The 24688-nt window shown below is 41.8% G+C and overlaps 1 protein-coding gene across 2 annotated transcripts in view; it reads right to left on the reverse strand.

The window, feature by feature from the left end:
* Window positions 1–23295, reverse strand: part of spns2 (SPNS lysolipid transporter 2, sphingosine-1-phosphate) — a 67960-nt gene extending 44665 nt beyond the window's left edge. For both annotated transcript variants that reach the window (XM_029447496.1, XM_029447497.1), the window contains exons 1-2: window positions 22820–23295; window positions 2899–2964 (exon numbers count right to left, since the gene is read on the reverse strand). In XM_029447496.1, the coding sequence (XP_029303356.1) occupies window positions 2899–2964; window positions 22820–23051 (298 nt within the window). In that variant the 5' untranslated portion in view covers window positions 23052–23295. The remainder of the gene's footprint in view (window positions 1–2898; window positions 2965–22819) is intronic.
* Between the last annotated feature and the right edge of the window lie 1393 nt (window positions 23296–24688).

Genomic DNA, 24688 nt, shown 5'->3' on the forward strand with positions numbered 1-24688 from the left:
CATTCATCAAGACATTTTTCTTTCTTGAAATTAAATAAAATAAATAAAAATCTTGAAACACATTTATACTGGATACTAACATAGGCTACTAAAACTAGAATGGCACTCGGAGAGCGCAGAAGTCAGTCAGTCAAGGCAAATGGTGCATTCACAAACCCCTCAGATGGCACAGAAGTAGTTCTTACGACTAGGTGGTGTTCAAGAGTCGCCATGTAGAAACAACATGGACACTACAAAGGAGATGTGTTGTATTTCATTGCTCCGAGTATTTAAACATCACATTGACATCTGTTTCTGAATTGTTGTTCTGACTTGAGGGGGGCTCACGTACATTTTCCCACTTGGGAACTATTTCTTCCGATTATCCCAGTCAGAGGTAATTATCTAATGCCAGTGCTTGTGGGCTTGTTTTAAGAAATGTAAATCTCACGATTCAAAAATAGACCAAAGATAGACATTGTTGGAGTGCAACACTCAAAATGCAAACACTGCAGCAGGTCTAAAGGGCTCCTCTAGCTCTCATCAGGCTAGTACAACTTGTCAGTAACTTCTAGATATGGGAAATCTTTCATTTCAGTAGTTCTGATGAAGAGCCAAAGAAAAGGTTCAAAACTATCCTTTGCTCAAGCTGAAACCAGAAGAGAGTTCATAAAGTGTGTGGTGAGTGTTTTTTAAAAGTGTGAGGGTGACCTGGCAGCAGAGACAGAGAGAAAGCCTCAGCGCACACACAACACCCACCGCCTGTAAAACACCTACGTTGGCAATTTGCTTTTCCAGGTGGACGTAAGCTGCCAGGATGGAGGGAGAGAGAAAGGAGAGAAGGCAGAGCGGGCCAGGCCTGCAGGTGCTCACAGAGGCAGGGATTGTTCCCTCTGGGGACGGAAGTGGGGGGTGGGGGAAACCGGAAGAGACGTGTGCATACTGTAAACATATACAAGCACACACTGAGACTCTCCCTTCCAGCTCCCTCATTACGTCAACCTCCTAACCTCTTCTTCACACCAAGGCTCCCTGTCTGGGCCGACCCGCTCTCACAGCTCATGTCCCGGACACCCAGCATTCCTCAGGCCAGTGTGAGAAAGAGGTCGCCTGGGGATCAGGGGCCACGCGGAGTCTGAACCATGACAGGCCGGGACAGGCCTGGCAAACCAAACACACAGCAGCCCTGTTGCAAATGCAGATGGTGCAGAGGGCAAATCAGCTGCACATGCCCCTCTACTGTGTGCGTTTAGGTGTGTGAGTCTCTGCCAGTGTGGTAGTGCACATAACCGACATACTAAGCCAATGTAAACAGAATTAAAAGTAAAACACCCTTTACAGTTTCCTGTCTTTTGTTAAGATTTCATACAAATCTCCCGGTGCAGGTCTGTGTTTTCACAAAATCAGGCACTATTAGCAGTCTATGCAGGCATCATATAAAGAAGTTGCTTTGAAACACCAGACTTACTATTTAATCTAGCTGCAAAAACCTAAAAAGGAGCTGAAGGTGTGTAAAGGAAAAAGAGTTTCTGATAGAAAGTTAGCTTGAGTGATATATAGATTCTTCATGCTAAAGTGAAACAGCGGGGGAAATAAGATTTGGAGTTGATGAAATGGCTTATTCACCGAAAAGCCAACAGAACACTGATTTATTTCCTCCTAGGGGATATTTCTGTCCTCACCACACCATTCAGCTCACCTAAAGTTAGTCTGAGAACATCAAGTGAAGGAGGAAAACACTGGGCTGTATTCTTTCCCCCCTCAAACTCCAACCTGCCTGGTTGCCCTCAATGGCACTTTATGTGCAAGTTTGTTGTTGTTTGAATGAGTTTGAGGGCACATGGAGACAAAACTGGGCCCTGTCCTCCAATGAGGGGGCTTTGCAAGGTATCTCTCTAAAAAAGGTGAATTCATTGGGGTCTAGAGTGGAACAGGAAACCCTGCCCTGAGCCAGAATCCTCAGACGCTCCTGGTACATACATGCAGGCTCTCAGGAGAACAGCCGGACTGGCTCCTGACGGTGTTTTCCTTCCCATTGACCTGCTGCAGCTGCTGCTGTGAGGAAATGTCCCACCCTCCCTTAAGACTGGGATACAGTGGTGCTAATAATTACAAAATATTATATAAACACTGGTGTAACTTTCATGTCGTGTTCCGATCAATGCACATGGAGATGCACATACACAATGGAAATAGGCCTTTGGGCTTTATTGTGTTTTTATCCTTGGTGACATTGAACGCATGTAATAACTGCAGAGCAGTGCTATTTGTGCTTTTTAATCATTAATTAAAATCAATCCATAAAAAACTGAGGCAGTTTTTTTTCAAAGAAAGTTTGAATAAACTGTTTCTGTTTCGGCTTTGCAGACTTTAAATTAGAGGGCTTTTATCTGTGTATGTTTTTTTTATAAAGCTATTCTTGGCAAAATTCCTACCTAATTTGTCTTCTCTTTTAAATGTGTGGGAATGTTTTATATTAACTTTTTTAATATTACTCAAATATATGTGCTTTAATGTTAATTGTTGAAACTCTACATTGCTGTTATTCTTGTCCAAGTCTCCCTTGTAAAAAAGATACCTGATCTCAATAGGACTGACCTGTTTTTCCTTTTTAAATACTACAAATACAGCACCTAATGTGTATGAAGGAGAAAGATTAGAGGTAAAAGTAAATCATTAGTATGTAAATTAACTCCATAGTGTGTAGCATTACTACCTGTCAATATATTTTACTGTTTGTGTGTGAAAACAGCATTTTTGCTGTTACTGTAACTGGGACTTGGGGTCAGAGCCGCTGCCTTTCATTGCTCCATCCAATTTAGCTAAACCCAAAAAGGGTTACACAATAATTATCATACTGAGAATGTGCTCAGCTCAGATTCTTTCACACATGCAATTATGGGATGAAAGGAGATTTACCTGTTTGCAACAAGCCGATTCCACTGTCTGTTACTCCGTAGTGCCGCTGGATGTCAAGCAGAACACCTGTAAGCAGGAGGAGAGGGAAAACATAAATGTGGTTTCAAGACATAGTATTAATTATAATCAAAGGTACTAAAAGACTGAGCTCTGTATAATTTATAGCTACATTGATTCTGGCTTTATGGTAGTCTTTTGTGGCTTGTGAATATTGTTGGATAAGAATGGATATAGACAGCACTCAAAGGCTATCTTTCACTTACCATCGCTGAAGAGCAATATAGTATCTGTGATAAGTGCTCTCTTGGCTGCCATACAGAGGTAAACTTTAAGTAAATGGTTGCAAAGATTTCACTGCTGTGTGTTATATACTAACAGTTCTGGTGTTAAAACCAGTGGTGGAAGAAGTATTCATATGCTTTACTTAAGTAAAACTCCTGCATGGAAGTAAAGTATGTAAGTTTTTTAAGCAAAATGTACTTAAGGTATCACAAATAAGTATTGGTTGTGCAGTAAAATGTTCCCTGTCAGTGTTTTATTATTATATACGATGTTTCTGGATTAATATTACAGCTGCATTAATGTGTATGTTGCATTGTCCTGCTGTAGATGTTTACGGTTGTGCTCATTTGAACTCCTTTATATACTGTTGGGTAGTTTAATCTACAGCAATGCATCATATTCTATAAGATCATCCTGTGAGAACCACGTATCTATAAAAAGTCAACTTTCTCAAAGAAAACGTCTGTTTTCAGCTTTGTGACGATACTTTTCCAGCTGATCCAAAAAGTTTGAAAAAACTGTAATTTGAAAAGTAACTAAAGCTGTCAGATGAATGTAGTGGAGTAAAAAGCAAAAACACTTCCATAACACACACACACACTTTCTCACACATCATGAGCTTCCCACTGGTTCGTGTAATCAGCTCTGGGGAGCAGCCAGTTGAATTTGGCTTTAACCGATGACACTGCGACCGACTGAGTGAGGTCAATTTTCCTGGTGGCTCTCATCAGTCACACAGACACACAGCAGCAGCACAACATCGCCCCACTGTGAGAAACCACAAAGTCTTTGAAGTCGTGTTAATCTTGTTACTGTAACCCAAGAGCGGTTGTGCTGGAATGGAGGGAATGCACCTACTGTTCATGTGTCTAAAGCCTAAATGCCTTAATGAAAGAATGAATGGCACCTGGGGATGCATGTGAACAGCTGAACATCTGCTCGTCACAACATTATGACTTTTGTGCGTTCAATCTTGGTAGCATGTAAAGCAATGAAATCTTGTAAATTTTTAAACACATCATAAACATGAGAAGATGGAGATGAAGGCGAAGATCAGAGGGCGATTCATGAGGGTTAAAGAAATCTCTTTATGGCTACCATACAATTTTAAGCACCAGTAAACAAGAAGCAACACAACTCATCAAATGAATTCTGCTCCTCTCGAGACCACCGGCTTCGAAAGGTTCAGAGTCTTATTTTAGAACTGAAAAGAAAAGGAATAAGTTGCAGTCCAGATGCAACGTGGTGTGCATGGTAGTGCTGACTATATCTCTTGTGAAACTGGCAGGCTGGTCCTGGGGATTGCAACACAGCTCATGAAAATGGAACAGCAGCACGACTAACATTTTAAAAAGCTTGCTACGTCTGAGCGCAGCAGACCAGTATGCTCGCATAACCTGAACTCTAAACTAGTGCATCTGAGTCGCTGTAACTTACAGAAATAATTCATGCATCATGGAGGATGATGTGAAAGATCACAGCCAAGCAGGCAAATAATGTACTCGACATAATAGATGTTGATTCTGCTATCCTCGGCATCGGCATCGCTTGTCTATTTTTCAACAGTGAGACACAGGATGTGTCGGTGGTGGTGCGATGCAGAGGCAGGTGCAGGTTGGCCTGACACTGGGAGCAGAGACATGCGTCAGATTCCTGTCACCTGAGTCAAACCACCTGCTCACATTCTCACACTGCAGGAAGCTTTCCTGTTCAAGAGCTAACACTCACAACTCCTTGCCTCGTTTCTCTTTCATAATGGTTTAAAGGTGTTCCTATGCAAGGAACCGCCAGTTTCAGTGAAACCAACAGTTCAGTCACACACACTGTCAACGATGAGAAGAATCTGAAACTACAAACTAGATCAGTTTCATTTATCAACACTAACATGATGTGATGTGTTTCTCGTTAGCAGCTCTCACAGCAGCAGTTGGAGCACAAAGTGTGGCAATTACGCAGCAACTATCTCAAGGCAGGTAAAACTCAATTTACATTTTCCAGGCATATCTAAAATCATATCCCGTTAGGATATGAACTTAGATTATCCAAAGTTAGGGGAGAATAATGGAAGGATTCAGATTACACTTTAGTTAATTGTCCAAAGTGACTCAAAATAAGAATGCAGCAGTGGTGGAAGAAGTATTTAGATATTTGACTCAAGTAAAAGTAGTATTACCACAGTGTAGAAGTAAAGGTGGGGCACATTTCAATTGCTTTAAATACGGCTTTATAGCTTAATCTATAATAATAATATAACATATCTTATTTGATATGATGATGATGATTATATGTTGATATAGATATACATCAAATATAGAAGTATAAAGTAACATACACTGAAAATATCTCAAAATTGTACTTAAATACAGTACTTGACTAAATGTACTTAGTTACTTTACACCACTGGAGAGCAGGTATGGCTTTGCTGATCTGATCTGCCATCCTCCACCTACAAACAGACTTGAAACCACTTATAATAATAAAACATATCAGATTGTCATCTCTACATGGACCCTCTGCCCCCTCCCCTGCCAAGCCTGTCAAACAGCAACAACAGTGTTTAACAGTGTACTGTACAACTGCAGCTGTACTCTAATTAGCCTGAAAGAAGTTCACACACACACACACACACACACACACACACACACACACACACACACACACACACACACACACAGCCTGCTGGGAGGGGGATCCCTACGCCAGATGGTGGAGCGTCCCTCCTGGACAGAGTCTGCATTTGTCTGAGCCACACCCGTCTACACTTACCAAATAATCACCGGACAATTAAAAAAGGTAGAGTTGGATTTGTTTTATTATTTTATTGTAATTTTAGGAAAACTGAGCTGTGAAGGTGCAGACAAACTAGAGCCACTGTGTGAGACTTTCCTCCAACCAGATTAGATCTAATACGAACAGAGAAATATTGTATGAGTTATTATGATATACATGACATTCTTTATTCAAGCAGTGCCCATTGAAGTAAACGGTAGATGTCAGATCACAGCAACACTGTTTATTGTACTAGATTCAAGTGCAATGAGCTGTGTAATGGAGTGTGCTAATCTGTAAGGGATTACAGAGAGCCAGCAGCTCTGTGTTTGTGTAGCAGCCTATCGCAACTATTATCTCTACTCCCAATGAAGCCTTTTAATGCATGGCAATCAAACTCTGTGCTGTTGATGTCCCTTCTACACTACATCTCCCTTCCTCTTTCAGCGATGTCTCTTCTTTTCTTTTTTTCTACTTCGTCAGCCTGTAAATGTAAAAGCCACGTCTTATTACGACACAGAGATTCAGTGACATATCTGATGATGAGGTACCACAACCTTCGCCCAAGCTGGCAGCGCCCAGTTTAGTTGCTATGGTAATGCTGTACAAGATAAAGGTCAAGAGACCACAAAGGAGCTCAGCTTTCCAAATCTCCAAACTGCTTTTCTTTTTTTTAATACTAACATCCTCATTGCAGTTGCATCTAACAAGGCAGCATCTGCTCACATGTTCCTAAATTACAAAGGTCAGAAATGCCAAGTATAAACACAGGAGCAACACTGAAAAGCGGGATATATATTTACCATTGTATAGGTCACCACTGTATTTGCGACAACATTAAACACATAACCCCACAGATCCATTTAACCGTTGTGTATCACTAGGGACATGTTTGGCTTTTTAATTTTAAAATGTTCAATTATTTTGACTAAGGTGTGAGGTTTGTTTGTTTTTAATTGTGTAAGTTCATCCTTAGCTCCTATAATAAAGTGTGTAGCTAAAATGCAGACCCTTAAATGTCTCCATTGAAACCCATTAAAACCCCAATGTTTGACCCCACAGTCGTGACAGCATGAAATAGTGCTTTCTATTAGATCAGGCTTTCTATCGAGAGCCCTGCTCTCAAAATTGTACTTTTTCGTGGTTTAATGCACAAAAATCAAAATCATTGTTGTTGTCCTCCTAGAATTTAGTATACAGAAAAGAATGACATTTTTGTGGTTTTTTTTTAAATGTTTTTAAAAAACAACAGTGGCATTATGTAAACTAATTTGAAAGGAGTAATATTTTGAAAATGACTGATGACATTTGGAAGTAATAATCAGGACTGATCACATCAGCGTAACTGTTTGAAAGGGATGCACATTGCACATTTAATTTAACAACGTTAATGAGTTTCTCCAGTTTCGGGCCTCAAGTGGGATTGTGTGCACCTGAGCATGACGCTAAGTAAGAACCATGGCAGGAATGTGGATCTTCCTGACAGCACATAACAATAACACCAGATACTTCCATCTTCATTCAAGCACTCACACAGCAGAGCAAAGTCACAGCAGGCCACTCCCTCTGACACACAGAGGACGCTGTACACTCCCTTAGTTCATCGTCATACCATAGAAAACATAATGAACGCGCTTGAAGGAGTCGGTAAATGTGTGTGACTTTGAATAAGACATTTGTTAACAGGCTCATTCAAATTAACTGACTTGTTCACAGCACATTTATTTATTCTTTGACACTTACGGACCCCTTTCCAGAATGTACTATGATGCTGAACTGTTCACACTATGTGGCTGCAGACAGTTGCTCCCTGAAACTCAACACACAGAGTTGACAAAGAGTCGGGGGCCAGTGTGGAGCTGACACTTATTCCACCCTCTCATAATGTCCGCCTTTAAGACCACATTTTTCAGTGTAGCTTTTAAGAAGAAATGACTCAAATTGGTGAATGTTTACATGCCACAAATGCTGCATTTAGAGCAGTGAATGGTGAATGATCATTCTTCGATATGAATAGTACTTTTCTTTCAGTCGCCTGTTTCCATTATAAGGCTCTACCAGTAGACGGAAGCTGTACAGGCTGGGATTTGTGAATCAATGTAGAACAATGCAGCTTCAGAGAACCGAGACAAACATGTTTTTTTCGTTATCATGTTTTCAAAAAAACTCTATATATAAAAGATGACACAAAGAGGATTTTGTTGCAGTTTCGGAAGTTGGACGTCCTCAGTCAACACAACATGATGGCGTGATCCAGAGGAAACCTTTAAATGAGGATATGGCATGCTGTTTCTGCAAGGCCAGCTTTCGTGCAGTGACGCACACTGCCAGCATTACTCCTCTGGGACCATCATACACTCACAAATACACCATAACACACACACACACACACACCCACACCCACACACACCACACCCCATACGGCCATACACAGATATGCACCAGCAGAACTACATCGGCTTGGAGAGGACAGATTTAATATCAAATCCCCAACAGAGAGTTGAGGATCTCCGGCCCCCCTTGGTTCTATTTCTGCACATAGAAACTAGGCTAAGAGGAAGGAGAGAAACGCAGTCCAATTTAACAGTGGTGAGTGTGCGAGACAGAAACAGAGACGGAGTTAGAGGAGAGGAGTCATGAGGAGCAACGAAATAGGTGGTGGCTGCAATTGGGTCTGGGCTGGATCCGTTTTGTAAAGCATATGTTTCCATTGTTTATTTATATAGTATATGTTTGTGTGTGTGTGTGTGTGTGTGTGTTCCCCTTTCCCCTCGTTTCACTGTGTGTGTGTCTGAGTGAGAGGGAGCCAATAGATGGAAGTCATTCATTCTGGCCAGAGAGTGACGGCAGCGGTGAACCGCTTTGCTGATGTGGCCAGATCCTTCCCCCTCATTCCTGCAAAGGGGTGATCCCTTTTCATTTGTCAACCCCATCAGTATAAATAGTCTGGGAAAGGAAGAAGGGGGGTGGACATAATGAGTGAGGAGAAAGTGTATCTTTTCTGCTTGTTTTTGTGACCAATTTTTGGGGATTTGAGCGTGTGAGAGACAGTGAGAAAGAGCAGGGGGAGAGAGCAACAGAGTGCAGAGGCAGGCCGCGCTGCAGACTGCAGCGAGGAGAAAGCTGACCACAAATATGCCCGACTGTGGCCGGCGGGCTCCTGACCGACTGCTCTCCTCCCTTGCCATGTGGCTGCAGTGGGCGGTGGAGAGCTTTTTCCATTCCACTTCCTTTCCCTGCCACACAGAAAGGAAACGTACTGCAAATGTCTGGGAAAACAGTGTAGAGCTGCCTGCACGGGAGGGACTTCAGAGCTCGTACAGAGAATAACATCAGCAAAGAGTTGGGGAGTGTGTGAGCGTGCTAGAAAGTTCAAGTCTTATTTCCTGCTCATTTTCCATCATGCCAACATAAGAATTGTATAACACATGGTTTCAGGTCATGTTTCTTTTTTGATTTCGCTGACGTTGATGCCGTATCAAGCAAGTGTAAGTACTTAACAAGGACAGTTTACTAAATATCAATACACCACTATACATATTAACCATTAATACTATATAAGAGGAATGAATTCAAATCAGAACACCTGCCAGTGTGTGAGGATGAATATGTGTTTTTTTTCAGTGATAACACCACTATAAAATTTGAGACAGCTTTCACTCTAATCTTCTAAATTTGTGACAAACTGTGGCCAAATCAAATTCAAAGGCCAGTAGGTTTGCCAGCCTTACCACTTTGATTAATACAGCTTCTTTTCAACCTAATTTTCTTTCACTAATCAAAAGCTCGAATTCAGCTCAAGGGCCGTGTTGCATTAGTCCCAGCCAGTACGTGCTAAATATTTGATGGTAGTGGAGAGGATGCATAGTGAAGCATCAAGGCAGCAGACTAAACCTATGGCTCATCTATAATACATCCAGGGCTAGCCCACATGTTCGTTATGAGATAATGCATTGGATGTATAAGAGAGAGATGCAGTGAAGCGAAGTAAAGGTATTTGAGATGAGATGAGACCGTCTGACTGCCAGGGGATCTGCACTCGTTCACACCAGCGTCTCTCAGGAATACTGAACAGCAGTTGAACTCAACCTTGGATGTGGACTCCGGAGGAGTGTTATTTATGTGGAATTTTGAAAAGGAGCCACGTTAACCGGAGAAAATCTTGAGAAAGGCTCAAACAGTGTCTGGTTTCATTTAATAGAGGAGTGATATGGGCATTGTCTCTTTCACAGACACATACAAATGCCTTGAGGTTCACATTCAATTTGGACCATTTAAACATATCAATCAATAAAGAAAAGAACTACCCACAATGGCATTTAAGCTAGTGCTTTAAGCTAAATGCTAACGTCAAGATGCTCACAAAGACAATGCTAACATGCTAATGTTTAGCATAAAACATTTATCAAGTTCTCCATGTTAGTTTAGCTTTAGCTAGGCCAGGTCTCTCTTGGGAATGAGACCCCAAGAGATTACCTGTATAAATAAAGGTTAAATTAACTTATTTAATTAAACAAGAAAATAACTTGGCACTAAACACAAACTATACATTTTCTTGATGGCAATGTCATTATTCTTTCATGTATTTGGTCATAAACTAAAGAAAAAGTGACATTTTGACATGATTACTGCGCTAGAGGATTTTATTTTTACAATTCATCCCCTGGCGAACGTGCATGTCTGAACCAATCTTCCAATCTATCTTCTAGATGTAGAGATGTTGCACTGGATAAGTCAATACTCCCCAAACGTGGTAGGATTCTTTCCATGGGGACCATGAAAGCCTGTACAAAATATCCAGGCCATCCCTCCAATAGTTGTTGAGATATTTCAGTTAGGACAAATGTGGTAGAAACACCAACCGACAGACAGAAGGACTGGACATGTAGGGTTACGTCAAGGTACACTTTGTCCATTTAAACAGCCTAAGACATCACGCATAGGTGTGTGTGTGTGTGTGTGTGTGTGTGTGTGTGTGTGTGTGTGTGTGTGTGTGTGTGTGTGTGCGTGCGTGTGTGCGTGTGTGTGTGTGTGTGTGTGCCAGTGTGAATTTGAAATATTCTGTCAGTAATCCCTATGCTATTTTTACATAACAGTGTGGAGGATTAAAGTCATTATGTAGTGATATTTCATTTTGTCCTCTTTCTCTTTCTTTTAATTTTTTCTTTTTATTTGATGATATTTTTATTTGATCTTTTATTAGAATCTTCTATTGGGGACATTGAAACATCTTGCTGCATTACATTACATTACATTATCTTACTTAATGACGCTCATTTAGCCAAGGCGTCCTTAATAAGACAAAGATAAAGATGCTGCTGGTATATTTATTTAAATACTTGATACTGTACAGATCTACTTTGAAAATAATATATTTCTGTGCTCTCAGCTTGACACCTGACTCATCTACTTCATCTGACTTGTTTCACTCGCAGTGTGAGCTGTAAAGCATAACGATATCCACAGGCTGTCAAACTGACTGTCTGGAACACAGAGCTGCTTCTCAAAAAGAAAGGGGGCAAAGTGACTCAAAGCCATGATAAAAACAGAAGACAATTGGTGAAGATTTGTATTTTCAGCTCAATTTAGCATCAAACAGCTACAGCGCAGCTATCTTCTCTGGATAATCACAGTGCTGAGGCTCCACAAAATGGAGAATTCAGGGGCAATGATGCCCTAGCTGGTCCAAATACAGTATGAATAGCACAATATTTTCCAGATTTATTCTTCAAGAATCCAAGAATGCCTTGTTTATCGTGAGTTCCTTGTTTTGTTTTTTTATTCGTAAAAATGGGTGAAATTGTGTGAAATTGGATAAAATCCACAATGCATAAATCTGTCACACATCATTAAAAATCCCATTAAAAACAAAAACAGCTTTTCGGTGAACATGGGCATAAATTGTAGGTAGAAATCTCTGCCGTGCAATGTAGCCTCCATTTTGTTACAGGGCTGTTCAACTGGATCGTGCAGAGGTATGACTTATGAAACAACAAAGCCATATTTAGTTTTTATGTGCACAGTGATAACCTCTGTCATAAAAGGGTTTGTCTTTACTCCGACACATCAATCTCAATTCTCCACGGCAGCCACAACTACTCCATTTGGACTAATGGGATATATCTGCCACTCATATCCATTACAATACTGTGTGCATATCCCAATGTTTATAACCTAACATTTACTTTAACGCTACAATGACTCCTGGGAGTTTATAGATGTATAAACATGAATGGTCACAGATGTTTTTCCATCCCAGCAGGAGACCAATCAGACGTAGAAAAGCATTTTCGTTCTGAGATGCTGTCAAAGTGACCTCTAAAGCTGTATATATTACTAAAAAGCAATCCAACCAATGCCACTCTCACACTGTGTCTTCATTCAAGGGCAAAGTCACTAATTCTCCACTCCATTGCATCCCGCTTCCAGGGAGGACAGTTTAGTTAACGCTGCAGGGTTCATCTTTCACTGTCTCATGAATTAGATATGCATCTCATTACTTCCTCTGCTTTTTCATCAAACACTCTGAGATACCCAAATATGTCTTATTGCACAGATTTATAAAAAATGACCTCATACGCCAGATTTAATCTTTTGTGGGTCGTTTTAATTTATTAACTATTTATTAATTTATAATTATTATTAAACACAATTTGATTTCTGAACTCATAAGTATGCAACCCCATTTACAAAACTGAACTCTAGAACTGTTCGTGAGGTGTGAGTTTTTCTCAGCGTGGGAAAACACACCAAGGTATCCTTTTCTTCTTCTATGACTTCCTCCACATACCAGGCGTGTTTCATTAAAGAATGGCCCACATGCCTACAGCACAGTACACAGCCTCGGGCCTTATGCAGTCATTAAACCATATGAAGCTCTGCACTGGTGCGCTGCCCACATACTTCCATCAACAACCTGAATGACGACATGTGCGGCTGCAGTAGGCTGTGTCTCCTAAAGCATCACTGAACATCTAAGTCGTGTAGAACATGTACCCTTTCACTTTGTGCCACAACTACCACATTGCGCAGCAGATTCAGCTTAATGTAGAATGTTATATATTCAGTGTTATAAATACATGCAATCAACATTCTTGAAGTGGTGTGTTGACAGGCTGCCTGCAGATTTATGTAGTTAAAACATGGACCAGTAAACATTTATGGTGCAGAAGAATCAAAAGAACGCTGTAATAATCCTCCATGGGCAGTGAGGCGTAACCCACCATTCTGGTGTACAACTGCACTGCAGAAACAAACAGCATAAACTCAACCTGCCTTTGTCTCATATAAGCAAATTCTCCCACAGTGCAGCCAGGAAATGAACATGGATACAAAAACTGTGCAGGATGAAATTAGCCAGTATTTAAAGGCTGGACTGATTGGATAAGATAATGTGTTGCTGCCAGGCCAACATTAAGTTTAAAGGGACAGTTCGCAGAAAAATCCAAAATACACATTTCTCCTCTTACCTGTAGTGCTATATAACAATCTACATGGTTTTGGTTTCATGTACTGACGGAACTATTTTACTTTCTAACAAACTACTACTATCACTGCGCAGGAAGGATGCATCTACTCATGAACGAGAGACTCATTCGTTGGTGGGTGTAGTTTGGTACAAAATTGTTTCCATGATTTCTGGAAAGAGACATTGCTGTTGAGTTTTTAATTATACATTTCTTTCTTTGGCCATTTGAGCACCGGAAACAAAGTGACATCTAGTTTCATTATATCCGTAGACATCTCTACGGCCTATATCTCCAACACTCGGCAACTCGTACCAAATGAAACCAAAACAATCTAGATTAATAAATAGCACTACAGGTTAGAGAAACAATAAGTATTTTTGATTTTGGGGTAAACTGTCCCTTTCATACCTGCATAATGCACATATGTATTTCCCCTGTGACAGCACTGACATCTTTGAAACACAAAACCAATGACACTGTGTATGTATGTGTGTGTGTGTGTGTGTGTGTGTGTGTGTCCACCTCTGACCTAGGGCATTAACACAAAGATCTAAAATCTTTGACAGAGGTCAGCGGCCTCATTCAACCCCCGGCTCTTCTCACAAACACAGTAACCCATACGCCAAACACAGTAATGAAAATCCTGCTGAAATCTCATCTAGCTCTGACAACATGAAAGATATCCACAAATGAAATCAAAAAAGAGCTGATGAAACATGTGAGGGAATGCACGCACACACACACACACACACACACACACACACACACACACACACACACAACACACACAAACACACATTATTCTGGGCCTGATCGGTGGATATAAAAGATTACATAATCCCTGTGCCAGGCTCCACTATTTACTCAATCACATGTAAATGGGTGAGGGCGGGGGGATTAAATTTGTCCTCAGCAGGAAAGGTTTGTCAAATATAGGGCTGCTGTAAATAAGCACTCCAAATATTATTCGAGCAGCAGTGAGAGCTTCCAGGAGCTGAGAGCTAATATCACTGCTAGCTGCAGTTCTGATTTCACAACCGCTGGCTGTAACTGGTGCAGCAGGTCAATATTAGATTCCAAATCCTCTCAGGAACAACTTGTTAATGTGTCAGAGAAAAATCCAATTTCAGTGTGTCTCAGGACATTACGGTTTCATCATTTGTAACAAATTCCAAGCTGCTGTTCTGTTGATCAATATTCAGTGTCTGTTTGTGTGTGTGAGTGTGTTTTGCAATGATGAGAAATGGATTGAATTTTCTTCTATTTCTATTTCTTCATCTCATGTATCAGCGGTCTCCGCCAAAGCACTGGACTCTGGGGAACATTTGAATATGACCTTCACAACACAGAAATGTCACTTGTTTGTGTTGCTTTGTCTTTTTCAATTTTTGCCTCTGTCCGTCTGTCCGTCCGTCTGTCAGCAGGATTACGGAACAACTACTGGCCTGATTTACATGAAACTTGGTGGAGGGGTGGAGCATGGGCCATTAGATTTGGGAACAGATCTGAATCACGAGGCGGATAAACAAATGATGTTTCATTTTAGTTAACAAGGACGTTTGTGCTGCATTCATGTGGTGTTAGAATAAACGGAATAATTGGGGAACACCACCTCAAGTCGTTATAAGAACTTGGACACAGCTATCAACACAGCTCGCTCTGAGCAGTAAAATACAACACATCTTCTTTGTAGCGTCCATGTTGCTTCCATATTACAACTCCGAAGGACAGATACACAACTCGGGAATTGGGACCATCCGAAGAGCACGTGATTGCACCATTGGCTTTGGCTGGGGTCTGCGCTCTCCCAATGTCATTCTAGTTTGTGCTGCTTTGTTTTTTCTCTCTTTTATATCTCTTAGTGTGTGTGTTGAAATGAGTGTGGATGTCACAGAGTATAAGGCTTTATGTTTTTGACTGTTTTTATATAAAGTTTTCTCAATGTTATTCCAGCACAATCTTACATACTTTCACTTCAACAGCATTGCGGCTCTAACATTTCCCAGTTAAAATTTGCAGAGATTATCATAAGAGATGGAATGTGGGGAGTGAGGAAAGCAACATTTTTTCTTATCACATTTTCTAAGTAGGCATGAGCTGTTATTTGACAGCGTGTCAAACACAGCAAAGAAAGTGCTAAACACATCCAAAATCTCTTCTCCTTCCTTCCTGCAATCTTACGGTCTGCCTGAAGACAAATATCAGCTCTTTCTTCACATAAACACTCTTAGATAATTTGACAGGAAGGGTGGTGCGTCTTTTTAACATGTGGGCTGGATAGAGACTGGGAGAATCCCTCTGCTCTGCTCGTCACTCATCTCGCCGTCACTGCAACATTTCTTCAGAACTGGACTGCAGTTAGCAGATACTGTGTTTATCTCAGAGCTGTAATCTTTATGTAAACTTGTAGGTGGAGGGCACAATACCAAAGAAAGCACCAACGCCCCGTCCTTATGTCCACACACTCCACTGATGACAAAGAGGAGGTCAGTGATTAGCAGGCTACCATTCACCTTCACGTGTCAAAGATCAACAGGCATCTTGAGCAAGCACTGGTGCCTTTTACAAGCTGACTCGTCAAGCTACTGGAAGTTAAAAGATAAAAACCAGATAAGAAGTTAAAGGATAAGAAAAGGACCTGTATGTTGAAATAGCCACTCAGATTCTTGCCTGATGTTGGATTTTGTTGATGTTTGTTCTAAATGGATGTGTGGCAGGGTTGTGCAAAAGGTTTTAAAATGCCAATTGGCCGAGTTATGACCATAGACTGTATATAAAAAGTGGACGTAGTCAACGTGGCGTAACCCATCGGTTTGTGTACTACTGTTTTGCATTCTGGCCATCGCCATCTTGGTTTTTTTAAACCAGAAATTCCAATATTTGGACAAGCAAAGTACAACCAAACGCAGAACAAGACATTTGTAGGCTTCCAAAATGTCACAATTAACTTGCAGAAACTGAAAACACACTGTGATAGGGATAAAGTTCGAAGACGAAAACAAGTGCAACACTCAAACCGGACAACACTGCGGTAGTGACCCATCAATCACAAGGTAGCTACGCCCTAGAGCATCCCCTGATGTTGCCTCTTGGTTATGACTCAGAGAAGAACAACGCTTTTAGATGCAAATTGCAGCAATCCGGCACTATGGTTTTAAAGTACCTTATCTGCCTCCATGAGCTGTGTCCTAACTGCTGACCATGTTGGAGAGCGGGCCAAATAAATGAGCCAATCTACAATAACTAACTTCCTGTTGTTTCTAGAACACTGGCATGTACCTGTCCCTTTCACCTCACGCAGTATCCTTACCTCACGTCCCTCCCTTCAAACCTCTGGTCTATAGCAGGAGCAGCACAGAGTAAAAATATCCTCTCCAGAATGCAACGCATGTAATGACCTCATAGCCGTGATGAGTGATGTCGGATGCAAGGTTGGGGCGATGCCAAAATAACAGCTGTACCAAGGGGAAGAGTCAACGGGTCGCAACAAAGTGACATCAGCAGAGCCATGAAGCGGTGCGTTCATACACGGGGGGTCACAGGGGTGAACGCTGCTGTGAGGAGTGCATCTGCTTGATGGTAAAAAGTAGCCACATGAAAGGCACTGCACTGGCAGAGGAAGAAACTCCATCTAATTCCATTGGTTACTATTACAGACTTTGGCTAAAACGGAGCCTAAAGAACACACAGACTGTTTTCTCACAGCAGTGGGAACTGCACGCCTGGATATAGGCATAAAGAGATTAGTGGGACATCAGTGGGAAGCAAGTCTGGAAAAGTCCCCTCGGTAGGATATCATGTAATTGTAAATGTATCGTTAATGCATTTAACATCTGTTGAATAGTATCAATATTTAGCTGTCAACAGTAAAATAAAAGATTTTGAAGGATGTTGAAGTATACTGTTTTAGAGAAGTGCAGAAGTCTGAGATGTCTTTCAAAGAGACGTCTCATACTGTACAGAGTCTAATTCGAAACAGCTCAACATCAGACGGTAAGAAAGACGCAGCAGCCCTATAAAGTAAATTACTAGAGGCCCTTCCATCTTTTCAATGCATCTGTTTGGGGTCCTTTAATGTGAACACTATAAAACGAGAGAGGGTGAAATAGGGAGAAGAGTGAAGGGTGAAATAGTCAACAGCCAAACCCCAAAGCACCTCGAGTGTTGCCCACACAGCCTCTCACACAGTTTAGTAGTGAGGAGACACTTGTTGTATTATCATCCTGACATATTTCGCTGCAACACTTCATGTTACTGAGAAGATCTGCGCTGTCATGTTTCTACCAGCAGTCAAAAAGAAATGTCACCGAGACATTCTACACTTGGGGGTTGTTGCGCAGACACAACGTTTTCTAATTTTGTATTTGCAAAGAATTTGATTTATCCCCAAATGTCCCCGGACAGACACTGTCTTCACTTCTCTTATTTTCTATAGCCCCTGTGGAACTGAAAGTGGTGCGCTTACTTCAATTTTGAGCACTTCCACTCAAGACAGAGCGCTTTATGATGTGACAACAGACAGGAAAACATGTGGACGGCAGAAAATAAGCGCAGAGTTTACACAGTGATTGCTTTATTAGGAAATGCTAATGCAGAGGAACGATAATAAATCGCCACAAAGGAACTAAGCTATCAGGAATTGAATCTGTATAGCCTGTCAGACTGTATAGATTGCTACATCTTCTGTCCAGCGCGACAGAGTTTGCCTTAAGAGGATTATTACCACAAGGTCATCTGTGTCTATATGCAAGATGCCAAAAGTTCACATGCAAGGGTCCTGCACTTGTCCAATGGGATGTGACCCTGTTTGTATTTTGGTATTCCTGGAATGACAGCTTGACTGAGACAACTCAGTTTAAGGTGCCGGGAAGAAGAGGGGATAATCTGCAACTCCCCAACATTTCTGTTCTCCACAGATTAGGCTGCAATCAGTGCCCCCCCCCCCCCCCCCCAATTACCCCATTGCTGGTTAAGAAGGGGGTGCCTCTGTGTTCACACAGGGGGGTGGCTAGAGTTGACACACATCACGGTACTTACCAGGCAAATAACTTTAAGTGCCGAGTGTCTGCCTTATCCTCATATTCTTTAAAAAAAAACGCCTAATCCCCTCTTTATGATAAGCTGTCGAGGAGCTTGGACTGTCTGCTCTGGGGCTACTGAGAGACCAACACCGGGATTTAAGGTTTCAAAGCCACCTCAAATTTAATTTAATTAAATAGTGTCCCTCTAAATCTCAGAGCTCTTATGCACTCTAAAAAGCAAATGGAATATAAGTGTCTGTGGTTTGCTTCCAAAGGCGAGACACAGGTGACCCGACCAGAGCATCGTAACTCATCCAGCCCCGACCTCCACTCCAATCTTGTGTGATCGCCATCTCATTTCCCTGCACGCTGTTATTCTCGAACGCAGTGAGCAGAAAGGGCGTAAACGACTTCATCAGGACACCCTGAAATGTACCAGACGCTCCCCATTTCTGCCTTGTCTGCTTCACAGACAGTCGTAAAAACAAGCACATGCTTCTGAAGGAGCACTCCAGGTCAGGTCTGACCCACCGGCTGAACAGCTGAGCTTAAAGTCCAACTGACTGCATAGAGTTTGCAGCGGACTGCTGTCGCTTCTCTTCAGCAGCCCTAAACTGTGCCTATTCACATTTGGATTTGTTCCATAACAAAAAACAGATCACTGTCTCTTTGCCAATTCCTCGACATAGTAATATGGAAATTGCTGACATTTGAACTGCTACCACTTTGATGATCCCGAGTAACACACCGCATTAAGAGAGTGAAACAGATCTTCAAAATGTATTTTAAAAGAGGGGGAAGAGCAGTTTAAGGAATGGAAAAGTGGAAGTGTATTACCATAATTCACTTACATTACAGTAAATTCCATTCCCAGACTGAAAGTAACTCACTGTTAGAAATCTGAAGGATGATACGTTCACTCATTCTAGTGCCATACCCAGATCTAAAGCATTCCCTTCAAAATGCAGCAGCTTAAGTCTCATACTACACTGACTTTGTGTTGAAGCCGCCCCTTCTTACATACTGGTGGCATTAGAAATCCAAGCCTTGTAAAACACATATTGGCGGTGCATCTATCAAATCGAGAACAAAACAACCTCTCGTAAAAATGAAAAGACATTGTGACTCCTCTCTTCTTTTGTGGTTCTCACCATCGTCTTGGAAAAGTCAAGTGTTGGAATCATAAACTGCAGTTTGTATGTGGTGTTTTTTATGTGTGTGTGTGTGTGGCTTCACCTCTGACACCGGGGATTAACAGAAAGATCCAAGTCTTTGACACTGCTGCTGTGCATTGGTGGGTGCAATTTTCCCATCATTGTTGTGGAGCAGAATAGCCCCGGTGTCTGGAATGGTCACCCTCTGTCTCTGTGACAATGCTTTAGTGATACACACACACTACAGTAATGGCTGTTGGTACAAAGACCTTTTGACGTCGGGGAGTGGGGGGGACGGCATCACACGGGCTCAGCCTGCATTCTGCGTTCACTTCCCTCTGACTGCCTGCCACTGCAGCAGCCTGCCCCTCCCTCAAAACTCCCCTCTCTTATTCAGCCCCTCTTGAAATGGTGGGGAGAGTCTTTTCAAAATGTGTATTTGCTTTATGTGGGTGTGCGCTCATGCTTGCCTAATTGACATTAAGATCTATGAGTTGGGATGCGCTTTGGGTACCTGCTGCTGAAGAAAGAGAACAAGAAAGCTGGAGAAGCAGAGTGATTAGAAACAAGAAGTGACAGAGAGCTAACGGGAGAGTCCCACAAGGAGGAAATGGAAAGTAGACAAATTAATAGTTAATTCCACTTAGAACTGAGCTCAGAAATTAAATCAGGAAAAGAAAAAATCTAAGCTAAATGACACGTTTTTACAATCACCGCAACACCCCATTATTTTCATTATCGATTCATCTTCCGATCATTTTCTCGGTTAATATGTAAGAAAATGGTAGAAAAATATACATCCCAGTTTCTCAAAGTCCAAGGTGATGTCTTTAAATGTCTTGATTTGTCAGTCCAAATCCCAAGATATTCAGTTTAATATGATATAAAACAGAGAGAAGCAGGAACTCTCCATATTTGAGAGGCTGAAAACAGCATTTTCTGACACTTTTGATTGAGAAATTACTTTAACGATTAATCGATTATAGAAACAGTGGAGTAATCATTGCAGCTCTACTTGTAGAAACCACTGCGCTGCTAACAGAGATGCACCACCTAAATACTACTGCAATGTAGCTCACACAGCAGGAGAGGAGAGAAAGGCTTGAAGAGAGAAAGAAGGAGATGGAGAATGGCAGATCAGCTCAGGCTGTATGTATTAGTTGTGTTGGATGCACAGAGTTGCCCGTCCTCATCCTGTATGACGCTCAGACGCACATGCTGCCCATGCATAATGCAGGTGGCAGGGATGGAAAGAGATAGGGATCCCTCTGCACCACATGCACCGAGCGCAGCCTCTCGCCACGAGGGTTAGCCCAGGCTGCTGCAACCACACTCCCCTCCCCAACCCAATCATCCCTTCCTCCGCATACCCTTCCCTTTTTCTACTTTCTCCTCATCTCTCTTCAGTCACTCGTCCTCCTGCCACAAGCAAGCGCTCGGAGGTCCAGCGAAGTTAACGACTTTGCCGAGGATTTTCTGCTTTACAATAGCTGTAGTGGCAGGATCATGATGGAGAGGATGGAGGAGTTATTTTTGTGACACTTAATGAGGGGTTTCCTCTGATCAAAAGCATGAGGAGGTGTAAAGAGACATGAATACAAATTGTTACTGTGGAGGAAGACCGACGCATCCATGATGAGGATGTGCTGTGCTGAGTGGTGCTTACAGATGCTGAGATTAGATATGCCTCATCAACACATTCTTGACTGTAGGTCGAGCAGCTAAAGCCTTCCATGATGATTCAGGTGCCCAAGGGCTTGACTCTTTACAGACTGGACCTGAAACCCTCAGGAAGATGAGCCGTAGGCATGTGGCTACTTAGGTGTACACATTGTTCTGTTTTAATTGGCCACTCCTTCTTTCTGCCAGGGGCTACAGAGTGAAATGACACTCCGTGATTTATCAATTTCAGATATCTTGATGTCAGATAATTATATGCTATGCAGCAAATAATTGGTGAAGAAAAAAATAAAATGATTTCCCTCCTACTACTTTGCTGTTGTGTGACAATAGGCATGTCAATAAGAGTATCAATAGAAACTTGCACTTTAACCAGGAAGACAGCTCTTTGTACAGAAGAGTATATTCTCTCCCCATGAACAGCTTCCCTCTATTCTCCATGCTGCAGCAACAATTTTAACCCATTCAGTGCCACCGATGTCCAAGCCTTGATAAGAAGCCCAACAAAATCCAGCAACCAAATATTGGAAAACCTAAGATAAGGATAAGGTCCGATGTAACACTTTGAATGTGTACTTTGAGTAGTTTATTTTTATTTTTTATATACAAATGTCACACTTTATAAGGAATCCATAATAGATACCATAGCCTACATGCTGGTGTGAGGTGTGGGACTACAAACTGAAACCTCTATCTTAATTGACTCTGCTCTTGACTTTTCTTTTAACATTTATAATTGGCAGTCAAATTCTATTATTCTATCAATTCCAAAATTGGTCTTAAACTAATCAAGGTTTTGTAACACTGTAACATTCTAACACAAGCCAATATACACGCTTGCATTTCCATCTGTACACAGTGTTCAGTTTGCATAAATGATGCTCTGGATCTCAGCTATAGTGAGGAGATGCGGACACTTGAGGGGGATGAGCACCACATGGCCTCATCACAGCATCACACACACAGCGAGCTGCCTGCCGCACAAAATACAGGCGATTAGATATTGCTGCAATAAATCGCTCCCAGAAACGGAGAGGAATTAATGACTGATTCTTCATAATGATGCACTCTATCGCTCTTATTTTGCAGTCGATGATACTGGTCTGACAGAAAAGCCCACAGCGACACACACACACACACACACACACACACAAACACACACACACACAACACACATAGAGTTGATCGCCTTAATTGATCGATCTGCAATTATCTACCAGCCCCGGTTAAAAACTATCACTGTCCAGCATTTTCTTGAGTAATAGCGAGTACATCTATATGATGAAAGCACAGCACACAGTCTACAGCGATGGAAACACCTTACAGCCTTGTGGTTTTAGCAGAGTGTCCACTGCGCTTGGGCAAAGCCCATTGTTCCGCCCGTCTCAGATGAGGTGTGCTGGCTGCTCTACAACACAGCTCACAGGCAATTAGCGCATGTGCAATCACTCCAGAAAATACAGAAATCTGCTCTGCTGTGTGTTGGAGACACTCAGATAAATAAAACAAACAGCTCTAACATAAAGGGAAAAGGAAGGTCTCTTACCGACTACAGTGTATCTATCCATGTAATTGAGGACGTTCCCAAAGCTGAGGATCCCGGCGGCAGCAGCCGGTGAGTGGCATCTGAGCAGCGCGGCGCGGAATTTTTGCCCCGGCTTGCACGGGTGGAGGTCCGGGTTGGATTTCAGCGCGGGGCTCATGCTGCCCGACAGCGTGCGCACCTCATCCAGGCTGCCGCAGCCTTCAATCTCGCACCCATCGCTCTCCACACACATCTCCTGGCTCGAAAGATCCAGCGCAGAGAGAATTAAAAAGAGAGAGAGAAAGGAATGGAGAGATAAAAAATAGTTCAACAAAGACCAGACTCAGCGATGGTCTGTGATTTTAATTGGAATTATTCGCAGTGAAATTGTTGTCTTAAGTGTTGAAGCGCTTGAGTTGCTCTTCTCGGGATCATATTTTTCTAGCACTGTGCAGGGACGGACGGGCTGTGCGCTCCTTAGTATTATTTTTCTAAGGACCGGGCGCTGTAGTGCAGGGGGTGTGACCTGGCTGCACAAACTCCTCCCCTGAAGCCCCGCAGCGAATGATGGAGCCGCACCTGATACTGTGCTGCAGATGCCGGGGACCGGAGTGTGGTGCGTTTGGAAAAAACCTTTCTGTAAACTGACAGTGGTGGGAGACGGGTGGGTGTGACTGAATGTATCTATATATTTATTAATCCTCAGCTTTCATATTTATCGGGGAGCAATGACTGCTGACAGAGAAAATATTCCTCCTGAATAAGTATAGGCTGATAAAAGTAGGTCAGTATGTTGCACAGACACATTTAGAGATAAGAGGAAGCCCCTGCATTGCCCCTGGTGAGCTCATATTTTGAGTAAAGGGTCAAATATTAGTACATTTCAAAATCTGATTTAATTAGTTTAGCTTTTCATACCTTTTTAGAGGCTTCAGATGAAAGACAGCATGCTTGGAAGGCAAGTTATTTATTTTAGTTTACTCTATTTATTTATTATTGTTTTTGTTTTTTATTACTGTTATTATTTACCAGAGACAGTGCATATTAATGAACATTTCCTCATCCACCTCAATGTAGATGCCAGAGTTAGCTAATGAGCACATCTTGTATCTGCTGTCCCTGATGATTACATTCAAGCAACAGCACAGACATAATTAGAATTATTACCTTTGATGAAAATGAAGAATTAATAATTCTGTAAAAAATCATAAATCCACACTACATTGCACAGAGAACACATATGATGACTTTTAAAAGGCCAAAGAAAAGGTATTTTAACAGGTTTTAAAGATATCCCATTAGAGGGAAGATCTTGTGTTGGATTCACACTGGTGTTAGTCACCTCTGGGTTTTAACTGGCAGCGCTGAATGAAGAGCAGTGGGTGGTCAGCAGTTCTGAGGGGTCTGGAGGTGGAATAGGGGATGAGGAGTTCAGATATATATCCTGGTGGCAATCCATACAGTGCTTTAAAAACAAATAAGATAATCTTAAAATCAGTTACATCTCCCCGTAGAGAGGCCAGTATGGGGGAGATATGGTCTCTCTTCTTGGTACCAGGAAGGAGTCTCGCGCTGCTGTTTGAACCAGCTGCAGATAAGGCTGTGTGATTTGCAATAGGCGAGATAAGGAAAAATAAAAGCATGAACTATGGTCTCCAAATCCTTAACAGACAGGAAGGATTATTATTTTGCAAGTGATCTAATGTAGTGCCGACGACGCAGTTGATGTGTTTATCAAAATGTTCAACTAGAATCAAAGATAACACAGAGGCTTGTTGCTGGGGAGTTTACATTCAGTAACAGAGGCTAACAGTGTTGATTGTGGTGTTGGAGTAGAGATAAATTATATTCTAATGTAAATGTGTAGTTTAGGGACAGGATCAGATTACT

Source organism: Cottoperca gobio, chromosome 14 (assembly GCF_900634415.1).
Source record: "Cottoperca gobio chromosome 14, fCotGob3.1, whole genome shotgun sequence".
In the NCBI taxonomy this organism is placed as follows: domain Eukaryota; kingdom Metazoa; phylum Chordata; class Actinopteri; order Perciformes; family Bovichtidae; genus Cottoperca; species Cottoperca gobio.